We start from the raw sequence: 17,168 nt of genomic DNA, 5'->3' as shown, positions 1-17,168 counted from the left end.
AGGTTTCTAAAACTATTAAGATTGTTTGAGAGAATATAGTGGTTTTCTTCTGTCCTCTTGAGTCTGGTGCTTCATGTTCTTGTCCAGCAAGTGGCAGTAATTCACCAATAATTAGAGTGATGGCTGCCAGAACCCTGAAAGAATAATAGGAAGACTAGAAGGTATGGAGAAATTATTTTCGATATAAATTATATACAAACATATCTCTGATTGATGAGGACTATTCCGAATGACACTTTCAGAAATTTGAATTAAAGACATTATGTGCTCATTTCTGAGGGGACAGCTTAGCTTGGTTGGCTACAGACCTTTTTAGAAGAATTAGCTTGGTGTTGTTTAGCAGCCCTGCTAATAAACTAGTACGAAACCTACTAGTAAAAATGTAAATATCCGTATTAATGTACATCTTTTACCAAGATTATGGCTTTTAATCCCATGTTCCCTCGAGTTTCAGGCTGTGTGTGTTTACCAGAGACTCTGTTTGGTCTGTTAGAATCTCTTGTAGACGGTTAGCTTAGCATAGGCGAAGCCTGAGGCGAATAGAGAGAGTCGCGTCAGTTCCGCTGGATAGGTGACGTGTTTCCGGTTTATTTGAGGAGGGTAAACACTGCGGAGCTTCAGATTACAATACAACTACAGATTTCACTACATAGTTTACTGCTTCTTTGCACAATTTCTCTCGATTTCTTTCTCCGACATCTTCCGGATAAAAGCTGAGATATCGGTTGTGAAACGATCTATAGCTCAACAGGCTTCAGACTCGTTTTTGAGGCATAAACCTTCAATTTTGAGGGTAAGTAGTAACTAGCTAACGCTAACTAGCTTACGCTAACTAGCTAGTTACCAAGCTAGCATTATTGATGGCAAAACGAGGTTCCAGCCCAAAGGTTCATTACCTGAAGCACAATTTAATAACGGTTTCACGGTATATCACGGTATTTTTATTACTATTTTTATTGTTTTTGCATTACTGGGCTTTATTATAGGTTTATGACTTACTGTACCGTTAGGAGTTCATACAATATAAAACACCAAGGCTTTAAATCAAGGCTTAGATTACTATTAGCAGAAAAACAACGGAAGAATGGAAACTATTTATTTAATAATTATTTTCATCTATACAGATACCAGCAAATTTATATAGCACCGTATATAATATATTCAGTCTTACTTAACGTATTTCCGTGCAATACCACTTGTCAGTATGTAGGTTATTGTGTATATTGTTATTGTGTGTATTGTGCATATTGTAAAGTTATCTGTATATTCTATTTTATTTCATTATTCTCTGTATTGTAAATACTGTTCTCTGCACAATTGTACGAACTTGCACCCAAGTTTTTCACTCACATGTACACCTGTACTCTGTGACCTGACAATAAAAATCTTGAATCTTGAATCAATAGACCTTAAAAAGAGGTACTCCAACAATTTTAACACTGCCTCCTTCACAAAAATAAATATTTTAAATTGTTCCCTACACACTACATATGGACTTAAAATACTCAGCATTTCAGTACACAAAGATATATTACTTAAATGCTCTATTGCACAAGTATGACACAAGTGTAATATCAATTTACAATATGTTATTCAGGGTTCATACAGTCATGACAAACCTGGAAAAGTCATGTAATTTGGTATACAAATCTTTGTGTTTCAGTTTATCAATGGAGAAATGTTATTTTGAGCTAACACATATGTCAGCTCAGTTTATTCAGTTATTCGGCCCTACACATTAGTGTTATGTAGTGAAGAATATCTACCAGCCAAATGTAGAATGTGAAAGTTTCCATTGTTAATTTGCTCCCCTATTCATATGATTGTTAAGAGTGTTTTCTATAAAACTTAGGCATAAGAAATTTGTACCCAGGTCTAGTATAGTATGTACTATTACTAAAAATCTTTATATGGAAATCAATGTAAAAAGCTTTTGTTCCAAGTAATGTCATGTCTTTTGGTCCATACTTTGACACTTCGATACAATGAAAAAAAAAAAAACAGATTAAAATTGAGATACAAAGTTTTTGCATGACGGTGACAATATTGGCAATCTACATTCTTAAAACAAGATTTTATTTTCACAATTTAGCTACCAGAATCTCCTTTACCCACTTACTCCTTTTTATAACCTAGACTTGTCTGAATACAATGGCCATTGTAAAAGTACCCATTTTCTTAATTCTGAGGTTTACACAGTAGCAATAGGCTTGACATGGCCTACTTATGTTACTATTGCTTATTAATGTATAAATCTCTGGCTCTGTATAGGTATTTAACTAAATCTATATTTTTTACCAGCAAATAGGATGTTCTTAGACATTAGGGTAAATTGCACTGCAGAATGAGCTAGATCATCCTTGCTGAGTTTGTCCAAAGTGATCTTAGAAAAGTGGCTGTCTATATGTTAAGGTGAGAATGTGTAATTGTATCTAAGTAAGCTAAAAAGTACTTTTAAAACATCTGTTGGATTGTTTTAAGTCAGTATTAACCAAATTCTGCTAAGCATTTCCCAGTGGCTCCTTTGAATTTGTGCTTTTATTAGATGTGCTCACTGTTTTTTTTGTTTGTTTTTTTTTACATAAAAGAGTGAAATTAGCCCCCCTGTGCTGCCTGTGTGCAATTAGTCACTCCCAGACTTTTATCAGTACCAAGACTTTTACTCACCAAGATACAGTTATGTGTGTGTTCTGCAGTGTGCTTTACATGGGCTTTTGTGGAATTTTATTTTTGTGGAGTTTTATCTCATAAGTTCCCTGCATATAGCTTAACTGGCTTTTCTTTTGTCTTTTACAGATATCAAGATACTCCAAGTCTTCTGTCCTGCTCGGCTTTCCTACCTGGCTGAAGTTTATCACCACAACCAACCAAGAGATTCCACAAAGATCAGTGTTAAACTGCTCAAATAAGTTAAGCCCAAGGCACTCCAGTACCTGCAAACATTTTTGGATACATTTAACAATGAAGCCAAGTCCAGTCAGGTTGAAAACTCACCACTGTTCAGAGTGTGGAAAGTGTTTTACTAATCGGCATAATCTTATCACACACCAGCGCATTCACACAGGAGAAAGACCATATCACTGCCCAGACTGTGGGAAGTGTTTTATCACACGTACTCTTCTCAATTTACACCGACGCATTCACACAGGAGAGAAACCATATCGTTGCTCGGACTGTGGGAAGAGTTTTTTTATACGTACTCTTTTCAACATACACCGGCGCATTCACACTGGAGAGAAGCCATATCACTGCTCAGACTGTGAAAAAAGTTTTATTTCACGTAATCTTCTCAATTTACACCGGCGGATTCACACAAGAGAAAAAACTTATTACTGTTCAGAGTGTGGTAAGAATTTTACTCATCTAAGTTATTTAAAAAAACACCAGTGCATTCACACTGGGAAAAAAACATATCAATGCTTCGACTGTGGGAGGAGTTTTACTAAACAGAGTAATCTAAAAAAACACCAGCGCATTCACACTGGAGAGAAACCGTATCAGTGCTTAAATTGTGGGAAGAGTTTTACTACAAAGGGTAATCTCAAAGAACACCAGCGCGTTCACACTGGAGAGAAACCATATCACTGCTCAGACTGTGGGAAGGGTTTTACTACACAGAGTGCTCTCAACATACATCGGCGCATTCACACTGGAGAGAAACCGTATCACTGCTCAGACTGTGGAAAGAGTTTTATAACAAAAAAACGTCTCAATATACACTGGCGCAGTCACACAGGAGAAAAACCATATTACTGTTCAGACTGTGGGAAGAGTTTTACTCAAATGAATAGTCTCAAAGAACATCAGCGCATTCACACAGGAGAGAGACCGTATCACTGCTCAGACTGTGGAAAGAGTTTTATAACAAAAAAACATCTCAATATACACCGGCACATTCACACAGGAGAAAAACCATATTACTGTTCAGAATGTGGAAAGAATTTTAGTAAACAGGATGATCTCAAAAGGCACCAGCGTGTTCACACTGGAGAGAAACCGTATCAGTGCTCAGAATGTGGGAAGAGTTTTACTACAAAGAGTAATCTCAAACAACACCAGCGCACTCACACAGGAGAAAAACCGTATCACTGCTCAGACTGTGGGAAGAGTTTTAAATATCAGACTAATCTCAATCACCACCAGCGCATTCACACAGGAGACAAACCCTATCACTGCACAAACTGTGAGAAGAGTTTTATTACACAAAGTCTTCTTGACATACACCAGCGCCGTCACACTGGAGAAAAACCATTTCACTGTTTAGATTGTGGGAAGAGTTTTATTACACAAAGTCTTCTCAACATACACCGGCGCATTCACACAGGAGAGAAACTGAATCATTGTTCAGACTGTGGGAAGAGTTATACTACAAGGCGTGATCTCATGACACACCGGCGCATTCACACAGAAGAAAAACCGTATCACTGCTCCGAATGTGGGAGGAGTTTTATTACACAAAGTCTCCTCGACATACACCAGCGCCGTCACGCTGGACAAAAACCATATCTCTGCTCAGACTGTGGGAAGAGTTTTACTCGACTAGGTAATCTAAAGAAACACCAGAGCACTCACACAGGAGAGAAACCATATCACTGTCCGGATTGTGGACAGAGTTTCACTACACAAACACTTTTTATAACACACCAGCGCATTCACGGCATAGAGAATCCATATCACTGCTCAGATTGTGGTAGGAGTTTTAAGCAAATGAAAAGTTTGAAAGAACACCAGCGCATTCACACTGGAGAGAAACCGTATCAATGCCCAGAGTGTGGAAAGAGTTTTGTTAGACTGAGTGGTGTCATTGCACACCAGCTCACTCACATCAAAAAGAAAGAGAATTATGATTTAGAGGGTGAGACTAGCTCTAAGCATTCAGATACATTAGATAACACTCCTTTAACCATCTCAGGCCTCAATACTGATATTAAAATAGAGTGAAGAGGCGACTGTAGAGAAATACAATATTCTTCCCTTTAGCTGTGTCACAGTGTAGTGATCCAGTGCCTTGGAGACTGGTTGGAGTTTATTGTTTTGCAGGGTACTGATGTTCTGCTGAAGGCCGTTATTACGACACTTTTTATTTTTTCTCCTTTTGAAAAGAACAGAAAGATAATATTGATTGGTTAAGATTGGTTAGAATGAACTATGGAATATCAAGCTATATAAGTGATGTGCTTGTAACTTCTTCTCCGGATGGAAGCAGTTGAAAAGGTGTCAAATTCATTAAATATGGTGACATAGCCACATTTTCATGTTCTATGTAGTTGTCAGTATGAAGATCTTAAATGCTTTGAATACCTATCCTAAAAGTATTAATATTTGTGGTCGTTATATAGCGACAGTATTATCATAATACATAAATTATTTATTGCTTAGATCAAGTCTTTGTTAGTTTGAGAGAAGGGTTCCAAAATGAACTCTTAACCTGTCAATGTACTGTTAGTTTTCCCTCTCTTTCTCTCTCTCTCTTTCCCTCTGGGTTGTAAATATGTAACCTGTTCATATAAATTTACTTTTTTCTAAAATTTTTCCTTGTTTTTCTTGTATGTGTCTTGGATTAGATACCACATTTAATGAAGATTCTTTATTAAAGGACTATTGTGGGAGTTAGATCAAGGCCTTAGAGTGGGTGCCAGATGGATAGGACTTTCTATTTTTAAAGTTATGTGGACAGTGCAGTAAGTGCTAATGATTGTGATTGGCAGCATCTGTCTATAATAATACTTACGTTACGTTAGTGTGTTTGTATGCCGAGACAAATATATAATTAAGATTATGCATATTGTGCATTTAAATTGTTACTAAAAATGTTCAAATAAAATGGTACAAAGGTATTTGGAGTTTCAGGGCAGCAGAGACTTTGAAAATTGGGAGTATCATTCATGAAATAACAAAATTATTGAGGATAGTAAAACTATCAGGATTGTTTGAGAGAATATTGTTGTTTTTCTTCTGTCCTCTTGAGTCCGGTGCTTCATATTTTTATCCAGCAAGTGGCAGTAATTCACAAATTATTAGATTGCTGGCAGCTAGAACCCTAAAAGAAGAATAATAAGAAGACTGCTGCTCCCTGGATAAACATAACCAGCAGAATTGTAGAAGGTATGGAGATATTAGACTTTATATATCCTGAATTATATATAAACATATCTATGATTGATGAGGACTATTTAGAATGACACTTTCAGATATCTGAAAAGCTACAGACCCCTTTGGAAGATTAGCTTGGTGTTGTTTAGCTGCCCTGCTAATAAACTAGTACCAAACCCACCAGTAAAAATGTGCATATTCGTATAAATGTCCATTTTTCACCAAGATTACAGCTTTTATTCCCATGTTCCCTCGTGTTTCGGGCTGTGTGTGTTTACCAGAGGCTCTGTTTGGTCTGTGAGAATCTCTTCTAGACGGTTAGCTTAGCATAGTTACTCAGATAGCTAACCAAACTGGTTATGAAACGTTTAGGCACCCAGGTATAAGTAACAGTGTTTATTATTATTAAAAATCCTTTGTTCCGAGTTTTATTGGTTTTCGACGCAATAAAAAAATGGCAGAATAAATGAATGTAAAATGAAAGGCAACAAAAACAATAAATAAATACAATATCAATATTGACAATCTACATTCTTTAAACGGGATTTCATTTTTACAATTTAGCGACCAAAATCTCAGTTTTACCCATAATATTGTGGCAGATTAGTGAAAGAATCACGTTGTGATGCAAGAATCAAGGCAAGTTATTTGTATAGCATCTTTTATACACACATGCAATTCACAGTGCTTTGCATAAAGATTTGAGACTCAATGTATAACAAGTTTAAAAGATAGCTATAAGAAGTTTATGTCATATTGGAAAATTAATTTAAGACATAATACAGAAAACGTTAAATGAAAATTACAAGGCATTATAATTTAGAGAATATACAAGTAATAAAAACTAAATGCAAAAAACAATACAAGAATAAAGTTCTAACAATGTGCAAAATATTGTAAGTGTACAAGTGTGGAAAGTGCGAGTAAGCTGCTATGTTTACAGCATAAAAATTGGCACTTTTTCTAGACCTACTTTATCCACAAAAAAACGTAGCCACCACCCCCTGCAGGCATTAGATGTTGTCTTGACGTACATTTTTTGCCATCTGACGTCATTACCAACATTCAACCTGAAATTAACTTCTATTGACGTTGGTGGCCAGCTAGGACCCAATAAAAAAACAGTATGGCTAGTTTTCAAAATTACTATCTTTCTATGTGTTCGTTTACCCATAGTTATTTTTTAATGATATCTTAGTGATATCATTGATATCGTGACGTAACAGTATATTTGCGTGTATTTGTTGGACAATTTTGGGCACAGATAAATTTGACATGCCAGATGTCAAGATATCATTGATATCAATATATACAAGTTTCTAAGTATGGACTTTCAACAGCTGAATATCTGGATTATAACTTAAACTAATCATAACATTTGCAGGCATACAAATGTGAGCATCTAAGGCCAAAGGGGTAGCATTTGAACCTTCTGTGGCATTTTGTTATGCACCTGTATTTTGTCCACTGTTGATAGCCCGCGCAGCGAAAGTATCTCAGGTCATGGTATGATGTTGCTAAGGTGTTGCTACGGTATCCACGGTGGTTGTTATGATGTTAAGTGGTTGCAGTTACCTACTCTAATAGACAAGCAGAGGTACGGTAGATGGGGATGCACTTTTGCTTTGTATTCAGTCTTAATGGGAAATAAAATAAAGTTTTTACAAAAGCCAAGCATCTAATCAAAAAGCTGAATAAAAGCACACATCATACCATCAGACAACTATCTAGAGTTAAAAATGTGTCGACTCAGATAACAGTATATTTGCGAGTATTTGTTGGACATTTTTTAAGCACAGATTAATTTGTCATGCCACGGTACACATAATGTAATGCCCGAATCATCACAATATGTCTATCCATTTCGTTTGTCTTTTACAGAAATTAAGACACTCCAATTCTCCTCTTCTGATCAGCTTTCCAACTTGGCTGAAGTTTGTCTCCAAAAACCAAGAGATTCCACAAAAATCAGTGTTCAGCTGCTTCAACAGGTTAAGCCCAAGGCACTCAGAAAAATCTCCAGTACGTGCAAACGTTGTTGGATACATCCAACAATGAAGCCAGGTCTAGTCGGGGAGGAATCTCACCACTGTTCAGAGTGTGGAAAGAGTTTTACTACACAGCATGATCTCAACACACACCAGCACATTCACACTAGAGAAAAACCATTTCACTGCTCTGAGTGTGGAAAGAGTTTTATTACACAGCCTAATCTCATCAAACACCAGCGCATTCACACAGGAGAGAAACCGTATCACTGCTCAGACTGTGGGAAATGTTTTAATCATCAGACTAATCTCAAACACCACCAGCGCATTCACACAGGAGAAAAACCCTATCACTGCACAGACTGTGGGAAGTGTTTTGTTACACAAAGTCATCTCATCACACACCAGCGCATTCACACTGGAGAAAAACCCTATCACTGCTCAGACTGTGGGAAGAATTTTATTACACGTACTCGTCTCAACACACACCGGCGCATTCACACAGGAGAAAAACTGCATCAGTGCTCAGAGTGCGGGAAGAATTTTAATGATCTAGGAAATCTACGACGACACCAGCACATTCACACTGGAGAGAAACCATATCACTGCTTAGACTGTGGGAAGGGTTTTATTACACATACTCTTCTTAACATACACCTACTCAATCACGCAGGAGAAAAACCATATCAATGTTCAGAGTGTGGGAAGAGTTTTACTCAACAGTGTAGTCTTAAAGACCACCAGCGCATTCACACTGGAGAGAGACCATATCAATGCTCAGACTGTGGAAAAAGTTTCATTACACGTACTCATCTCAACAAACACCAGCGTATTCACACCGGAGAGAAACCGTATCACTGCTCAGACTGTGGGAAGAGTTTTACAACACGGACTCATCTCAACAAACACCAGCAGCGCATTCACACAGGAGATGAATTGTATTACTGTCCAAACTGTGGGAAGAATTTTAATAATCTAGGAAGTCTACAACAACATCAGAACATTCACACTGAAGAGAACCCGTATCAAAGCCCAAACTGCGGGACGAGTTTTAATCTAATGAATTCTGTAATCACACACCAGCTCATTTACATAGAAAAGGAAGAGCATCACGATTCAGAAGGTGAGACTAGCTCTAGGCATTTAGATTCATCAGATAACTCTGCTTCAAACATCCCAGACCTCAATACAGATATAAAAGTAGAGTGAAGGGGCAACTGAAGACAAAACACTACTCTTCCATTTAGCTGTATCACTGTGATACAGTGCCGTGGAGACTGATGTTCTACGAAAAGCCGTTATTGGGACACTTTTGCTGTTTTGGAAAAAACTGAGAAACAAGTGAGATTGGTCAGAAGAGCATGTATGAACTATAGAATATAAAGCTATCTGATGTACTGGTAACCCCTCCCCAGGATGGAAGCATTTGAAAAGGTATTTAGGTGTGATTTGCTTTGCAGCATGAATCCATTATTAAACGCTGCTGCCACATTCTGATAGATTCTGTTAATTTAATTTCTATGTAGTTATCAGTATAAAGATCTAATCATAAAAGTATGAATATCTGTGTATCTGTACATTTTCGTATTTATATTTTTCATTTACACATATTTAGATAAATTAATCATTGGTTGGATCAACTTTTTTTCAGTTTGGCAGAAGGGTACCTAAGGATGCTCTCAACCTGTCACTTTGCTTTTAGTTCTCTCTCACTCTACACTACAAAAAATATATATTTATACAATGAAATAATCTAATTTCAAGGCAATAAATCTTTTTTTCTTTGATTAGAATTCTTGTCCAATATTGTTTTACTTATTGTAGGAATAATTTATATTATTTATAATAATTGTGGAGTAATTTACCTTACTATAACTAATTTTAACTCAAAACCTTTGCTTAATGCAAGTCTTACTTTTTGACTTTGTGATTGCTTACTTAAAAAAAATATTACTAATAATAATTGCTTACCCCATTGGCAGTTTGATTGTTGCTTTTACGTCTCAATTTAAATGCATTCTCTCTGTCTCTTACTCCCTCTGTAATTCTCTTTATCTGTTGTTTTATTGTCTGTAATTCTCTTTCGCTCTCTAGGTTGTAAATGTGTTAACCTATGCATTTATTTTTTGTTCTTAATTGTTTCCTTATGCTTTCCTTGTATGTGTCTGTAATGTTTGTTTTTAAGTACATTTTAATGACAATGATAATTTCTTCATGTGTTTGTATGACAAGACAAATATAGAATTAAGATTATGCATATTGTAAATTGTAAAGTTGTAACTGATAACTGTGTAAATAAAATGTTAAATGATATTGAATGTGTAGTTTTTTTTTTTTTTTTTTTTGTCCTGCAAAGAAGTTTAAACTAGAAAGTAATCTGAGGAATTTTGAGTTTCTGGTGCTGCAGGGACTTTGACAATTGGGAGTATCATTCATGACATAAAATTATCAAGGTTTCTAAAACTCTCAGGATTGTTTAGAAGAATATTGTTGGTTAATTCTCTTCTCATGAGTCCGGTGCTTCATGTTCTTATCCAGCAAGTGTCAGTATTTCACCAATAATTAAAAGTGCTGGCTGCAAGAACCCTGAAAAAAGAATAAAAAGAAGATTGCTGCCCCCAGGATAAACATAACCAGGAGAATTGTAGAACGTATGGAGATATTAGACTTCTGAATTACAGACATTAGGTGCTCAGTTCTGAGGGGAAAGCTTAGCTTGGTTGGCTACAGACCCTTTTTACAAGATTAGCTTGGTGTTGTTTAGCTGCCCTGCTAATAAACTAGTACCAAACCCACCGGTAAAATGTAAATATCCGTATTGATTTCCATCTTTCACCAAGATTACATCTTTAAACCCCATGTGCCCTCGTGTTTTGGGCTGTGTGTGTTTACCAGATACTCTGTTTGGTCTGTCAGAAGCTCTTCTAGACGGTTAGCTTAGCATAGCGTAGCCTGAGGGGAATAGAGAGAGTCGCGTCAGTTCCGTTGGATATGTAAGGTTTTTCCGGTTTATTTGAGAAGGGTAAACACTTCGGAGTTACATAGTTCACTACAGATACAGATTTCACTGCGTTTTTGCACTATTTTCTTTGGATTTCTTTCTCATACATCTCCTGAATAAAAGCTAAAGTATCGGTTGTGAAACGATCGAAAGTTCAACAGGCTTACTATCCCTTTTTCGAGGGATAAGCCTTCAATTTCTAGGGTAAGTAGTTATTTTTATACAAGTTAGCTAGTTAGATAGCATTAACCTAGCTAACACTAGATTGCAGTTAAGTAGATTAGCTGTTTAACGTTTGTGTTTCTAATAAATTGTATTTTTCTAAACCTTTCCATATAAAATTATGGACTAGAAATCATTGGAATGACATTACTAGTGAAGAGTAACTGTTTATTATACTTTGGGTGTATTGACAAATATCTTTCAGTTATGATTACTTATCTTAGTATCTATAATTACATAATCATTGTGTGAAACCTTGTATTCTATATGCATAACCAATACTCACCTTGTATTTGATCATTTTTATTACTCACAGTGTATTTTACACGCATTTATATAGAAGATTAACCAATAATCACAATATATTCTTTACATATATAGTAAAACATTGTTTGATCAGGCATGTGACTAACACAGACTCTATTATGACAAATTAACCCACATGATACATAAGGCGTTTACTAACACATAGGGTCTATTGTATGGCGGTCTAACCACGCGCCACTAACACATTAACATATAACATATGAGATTTATTGTGAGACTTGTGTAGCTCATGCTTGAAGCATTTTGCTTACTGCATGTCTCTGACTAACGGCCATCAATCATCAGCTGGTGCACTCTGTATGAACTAAATTGATACAAAGGAGGCTTCGGGACGAACAGTGCGGCCTTTCTCTCTGTGTGTGCAAAGTCCTTCACCTACCAAAGCGGGAGGAGGACGCGCGCACATAGGGAGGGCGGCACTGTCTAATTACTGGAACAATATCACACTGTCTGACTGGACCCAGTCAATTCTTAAAACAATACCACACTGTCCGGCTGGACACAATCAAGGCCAAACACTAGTGGTCTGGTCAGACCTGTGAAACTTGAACACTAACACGTGAAATTATGCATACTAACATGAGATGATTTTAGCAACGCCTCATCAGCAGGTTTCACGTCATTTGGGGTATAAACATGGAGTCAGATCAGAGGGGGGTCAGAACTTCTATTGGGACGGCTGTTAACTGTCTTGTATGTATTGGTTCTCCTGAATTCAGTAATAAATACTTGGCTTGCTTTCAACTTCACTCCACCTGTCTACGACTCTCTATCAAACGAACACGTAGGGGAGTTGTACCCCGGACGAGAGGTGGGGGTTAACCCACCTTTCATTTTCTTTTCTACAACACTAGCTAGTTCAACACATAAAAAACGTTCTCTGGGCCTTGATTCAGTAAATGATCCAAGGACATACTTGGCTCATGGTGCACCAATCTCCCAGAAATCCCCATGGATCATGTGCTTCTATACGGTTCAGAGTGTAACTTCCCAGCTAGCTAACAATAGTGGTTAGCTATACATCTTTTTGGCACACGTCTAAAATCTTTATATGAAAATCAAGGTAAAAATCCTTTGTTCTGAGTTTTGTCATACATGATTGATTTTTTGACACAATAAAAAATGCCAGACTAAAATGATCTAAAAATGAAAGCCAACAAAAACCAAAAATGAAAGTTTTTGCATGACTGTGTCAATATTGGCACAGTATAGGGACCAGAATATATGTTTTTGACTTCACACCAGTGCGGCAGATTAGTGAAAGAATTGTTCACTTTGTGAATCAAGCATCAACTTGGGCACAAATCAACTTCTAGGCCTAATTGCTCCAAAAAGCATGTTAGACACAAAAAAAACAAACAAAAAAAAAAACAATATGGCTTCAATTTTTCAATATGACCATATTTCTTTGTGGCCATTTTTCCTGATTGTGATTGGATGATCAATTTTTAATGACCTTGGTGTCTAAATATATGTTTCTGAGTATGGAAAATTCAACATGTAAATGTCTGGGTTACAACTAAAACTATTCATCACATTTGCAAGCACACAACTGTGTGCATCTAAGGCCAAAGTGGTAGCATTTGCACCTTCCATGGCATTTTGTGATGCAACTGCATTTTGTCAACTGTTGACAGCTTGTGCAGCTAACATGGCTCACACCAATCCCTAAGGTATCTCAGGTCATAGTATGGTGTTGCTATGATATCCATATTGGTTGCTATGGTTTTGTTTAAGTGGTAGTGTGTGGTTGCAGTTACCTGCCCTAATAGACAATTAATTGAGTGTTGGTCAAAAGCCCAGTGATTTCTGCTCAGGGAGGAGTGCCAAGGTAGTGTTTCCAAAATGTTGCGAATTGGTCAAGCAGAAAGTACAGTAGATGGGTCTGCACTTTTGCTTCCTAAATATTTGTAACTTTAAAAAAATGACAGTCTGTAGGTTTTCAGTAAGAATGTGTTGTTGCACCTAAGTCAGCTTAAAAGTACTTTAAAAACATCTCATAGAATCAATATTAATTAATATTAGAGTCAATATTAACAAAATTCTGCTCAGCATCACCCAGTGGGTCCTTTGAATTTGTGCTTTTATTCACTCTTGGTAGATATATACTCTTGTTTGTTTTCGTTTTATTATTTTTTTATTATAGTGTGAAATTAGCCTCACTGTTTTGCAACATATGTTTGTACCTGGGTGCAACTAGTCACTCCCAAACTTGTATTATTCCCAGCTTTCACCAAGGTACAGCTATGTGTGTGTTCTGCAGTATGCTGTACATGGGCTTTTGTGGAAATTGAATTTTATCTCACTAGTTTCCTGCATGTAGCATAACTGGCTTTTCTTTTGTCTTTTACAGAAATTAAGATACTCCATATTTTCCCTCCTGCTTGGCTTTTCTACCTGGTTGAAGTTTGTCTCCACAACCAACCAAGATTCTACAAAACATCAGGGTTTAACTGCTCCAATAGGTTAAGCCCAAGGCATTTAGAAAACCTCCAGTACCTTCAAACGTTGATGAAAACATCTAACAATGAAGCCAAGTCCACCCAGGGAGAAAACGCACCACTGTTCAGAGTGTGAAAAGAGTTTTACTACAAAGCGTGATCTCAACAGACACCAGCGCATTCACACAGGAGAGAAACCGTATCACTGCTCAGCCTGTGGGAAGAGTTTTAATCAACTGAATCATCTTAAAACACACCAGCGCATTCACACAGGAGAAAAACCCTATCACTGCTCAGACTGTGGGAAGAGATTTAATCGTCAGACTACTCTTAAAAACCACCAGCTCATTCACACAGGAGAAAAACCCTATCACTGCTCAGACTGTGGGAAAGGTTTTATTACAAAAAATATTCTCAAAGTACACCAGCACATTCACACTGAAGAGAGACTCTATTATTGCGCAAACTGTGAGAAGAGTTTTATTACACAATCTCATCTTAACAGACACCTGCGCATTCACACAGGAGAAAAACCCTATCACTGCTCAGACTGTGGGAAAAGTTTTAATGATCTAGGACATCTTCAACGACACCAAAGCATTCACACCGGAGAGAAACCGTATCACTGCTTGGACTGTGGGAAGAGTTTTATTACACAAACTCTTCTCAAAACACACCAGCTGAGTCACACAGGACAGAAACCATATCACTGCTCAGACTGTGCAAAGCGTTTTATTTCACGTAATCAACTCAACATACACCAGCGCATTCACACTGGAGAGAGACCATATCACTGCACAGACTGTGGGAAGAGTTTTATTACACGTAATAATCTTAACATACACCAGCGCATTCACACAGGAGAGAGACCATATCACTGCTTAGACTGTGGGAAGAGTTTTATTACACGTAATAATCTTAACATCCACCAGCGCATTCACACTGGAGAAAGACCATTTCACTGCTCAGACTGTGGGAAGAGTTTTATTACACGTAATAATCTTAACATGCACCAGCGCATTCACACTGGAGAGAGACCATTTCATTGCTCAGACTGTGGACAGAGTTTTATTACACGTAATAATCTTAACATGCACCAGCGCATTCACACTGGAGAGAGACCATTTCATTGCTCAGACTGTGGACAGAGTTTTATTACACGTAATCATCTCAAGAGACATCGGCGCATTCACACTGGAGAGAGGCCATATCACTGCTCAGACTGTGCGAAGAGTTTTGATACACGTACTCTTCTCAACATACACCAGCGCATTCACACTGGAGAAAAAACATATTACTGCTCAGAATGCGGGAAGAGTTATACTCGATTAAATACTCTCAAAGAACACCAGCGCATTCACACTGGAGAGAAACCATATGAATGCCCAGTCTGTGGGAAGAGTTTTATTCGACTTGGTTCTGTCATTGCACACCAGGTAACTCACACAAAAAAGAAAGAGAATCATGATTCAGAGGGTGAGACTCACTTTAGGCATTCAGATACATTAGATAACTCTCATTCAACCATCCCAAGCCGCAATGCACATATTAAAATAGATTGAAAGGGTAACTGATGACAAAACAGTACTGTTCTCTTTGGCTGTTTCACAGTGATACAGTGCTGACTGGTCGGAGTAGATTGTTTTGCAGGGGACTGATGTTCTGCTGAAGGCTGTTTTTAGGACACTTTTAATGTTTTGGAAAAAAAACTGAGAAAACCAAAGGAGGGGGATTGGTCAAGAAAGCCTATGAACTATGGACTATCAAGCTATATCTCTGTCTCTCTCTTTCTCTCTGGGTTGTAAATGTGTTAATATGAATATCCTTTTCTGCCTTATAATCGTTTACTTATGTTTTCCTTGTATGTGTCTGTATGTATTTTTAGTACATTTTAATGGCTAGTGTCCCAGAGAGATTAAGCCTAGTTCTGGTTTGGACACCAAATTGAATGGTTAATTAAAAGACAAACCAAGTCAAGAGGCATAAGGGGTTTGCTTGTAAGTGAAGTTGATGGACACTAGCCAGCATGCTTTTGGCAAGTCAACGTTAATTGTGGGAGTTAGATTGAGACCTAAAGGTTTGGTGCGAGATAGATGGGACATTCCATTTCTGAAGTTATGTGAACAGTGCAGTAAGCGCTAATGATTGTGTCCGGCAGCGCCTGTCTATGATAATAATAATTTGTTAGTGTTTGTATGATAAGACAAATATAGAGTTAAGATTTTGCATATTGTAAATTGTGAAATTGTAACTGCAATCTGTATAAAAAAAATGTTGGATGGTACTGAACGCATCGTTTTTCTTTTTAATGCCTGCAAAACACTTTAAGCAAGAAAGTAGAAAGTAATCGGCCAGCTGAAATGTTCTAGATTTTGGAAACAACAAAATTACTAAGGTTTCTAAAACTCTCAGGATTGTTTAAGAGAATACTTTTGTTTTTCCTCGTGAGTCCGGTGCTTTATTTTCTTATCCAGCAAGTGGCAGTAATTCACCAATAATTAGAGTGCTGACTGCCAGAACCCTGAAAAAAAGAATAAGAAGAAGACTGCTGCTCCCTGGATAAACATAAATAAATAATAAAGTGGATAAAGCCGACCTGTAGAAGGTATGGATATATTAGACAATATATATCCTGAATTATAAATAACCATATCTCTGATTAATGAGGACTACTGAGAATGACACTTTCAGAAATCTGAATTACAGACATTAAGGGCTTTTTTCTGAGTAGAAAGCGTAGCTTGGTTGGCTCCAGACCCTTTTGGAAGATTAGCTTGGTGTTGTTAAGCTACAAAATCCGTATCAATTTCCTTATTTCACAAAGAATACAGCCTTTAATCCCATGTGCCCTCGTGTTTCGGGCTATGTGTTTTTACCAGAGGCTCTGTTTGGTCTGTTAGAATCTCTAATAGACGGTTAGCTTAGCATAGCGTACGCTGAGGCGAATAGAGAGAGATCAGTGTCAGTTCCGCTGGACAGGTGACGTGTTTCCGGTTTAGTTGAGCAGGGTAAACACTGCGGAGCTATAGTGTTCACTACAGCTACTGAGTTTACTACGTTTTTGCACTGTTTTCCAAGGATTACTATCTCCGACAT

At 37.3% G+C, this 17,168-nt stretch overlaps 7 protein-coding genes across 11 annotated transcripts in view; all 7 read left to right on the top strand.

Moving 5' to 3' along the window:
* The window catches only part of LOC125801072 (zinc finger protein ZFP2-like), a 98,926-nt gene that overhangs the window by 45,859 nt on the left and 35,899 nt on the right, over positions 1–17,168 (top strand). The gene's annotated exons all lie outside the window — the stretch shown is intronic.
* LOC125801073 (zinc finger protein 3-like) overlaps positions 1–17,168 on the top strand; it is a 93,994-nt gene that overhangs the window by 45,861 nt on the left and 30,965 nt on the right. The gene's annotated exons all lie outside the window — the stretch shown is intronic.
* The window catches only part of LOC125801076 (zinc finger protein 239-like), an 82,111-nt gene that overhangs the window by 45,860 nt on the left and 19,083 nt on the right, over positions 1–17,168 (top strand). The gene's annotated exons all lie outside the window — the stretch shown is intronic.
* Positions 40–5,778, top strand: LOC111191532 (zinc finger protein 850). 2 transcript variants are annotated; one of them, XM_022666709.2, is made up of 2 exons: positions 40–161; positions 2,797–5,778. In XM_022666709.2, the coding sequence occupies exon 2, from the start codon at positions 2,962–2,964 to the stop codon at positions 4,939–4,941; it is 1,980 nt and encodes a 659-aa protein (XP_022522430.2). In that variant the 5' UTR covers positions 40–161; positions 2,797–2,961; the 3' UTR covers positions 4,942–5,778. The 2 variants fall into 2 exon arrangements, with proteins under 2 accessions (XP_022522430.2, XP_022522429.2); XM_022666708.2 differs by lacking the exon at positions 40–161 and adding an exon at positions 232–793.
* On the top strand, positions 5,902–10,399 carry LOC111191533 (zinc finger protein OZF-like). Its single transcript, XM_049476653.1, has 2 exons — positions 5,902–6,105; positions 7,975–10,399. Exon 2 carries the CDS (start codon positions 8,148–8,150, stop codon positions 9,288–9,290), a length of 1,143 nt encoding a protein of 380 aa, XP_049332610.1. The 5' UTR covers positions 5,902–6,105; positions 7,975–8,147; the 3' UTR covers positions 9,291–10,399.
* Positions 10,708–16,356, top strand: LOC103030506 (zinc finger protein 420-like). The gene is made up of 2 exons (XM_049476639.1): positions 10,708–11,286; positions 13,985–16,356. The coding sequence occupies exon 2, from the start codon at positions 14,159–14,161 to the stop codon at positions 15,632–15,634; it is 1,476 nt and encodes a 491-aa protein (XP_049332596.1). The 5' UTR covers positions 10,708–11,286; positions 13,985–14,158; the 3' UTR covers positions 15,635–16,356.
* LOC125780429 (zinc finger protein 501-like) overlaps positions 16,747–17,168 on the top strand; it is a 5,490-nt gene continuing 5,068 nt past the window's right edge. The window contains exon 1 of the mRNA XM_049476681.1: positions 16,747–17,168. This exon is cut by the window's right edge and continues 57 nt beyond it. The gene's annotated coding sequence lies outside the window, so the exon portion shown is untranslated.

The sequence above is a fragment of the Astyanax mexicanus genome, chromosome 4 (genome assembly GCF_023375975.1).
Source record: "Astyanax mexicanus isolate ESR-SI-001 chromosome 4, AstMex3_surface, whole genome shotgun sequence".
Classification (NCBI taxonomy): Eukaryota; Metazoa; Chordata; class Actinopteri; order Characiformes; family Acestrorhamphidae; genus Astyanax; species Astyanax mexicanus.
Note: the sequence above shows the minus strand (reverse complement) of the source record. Positions and strands in the feature narration are given on the sequence as shown.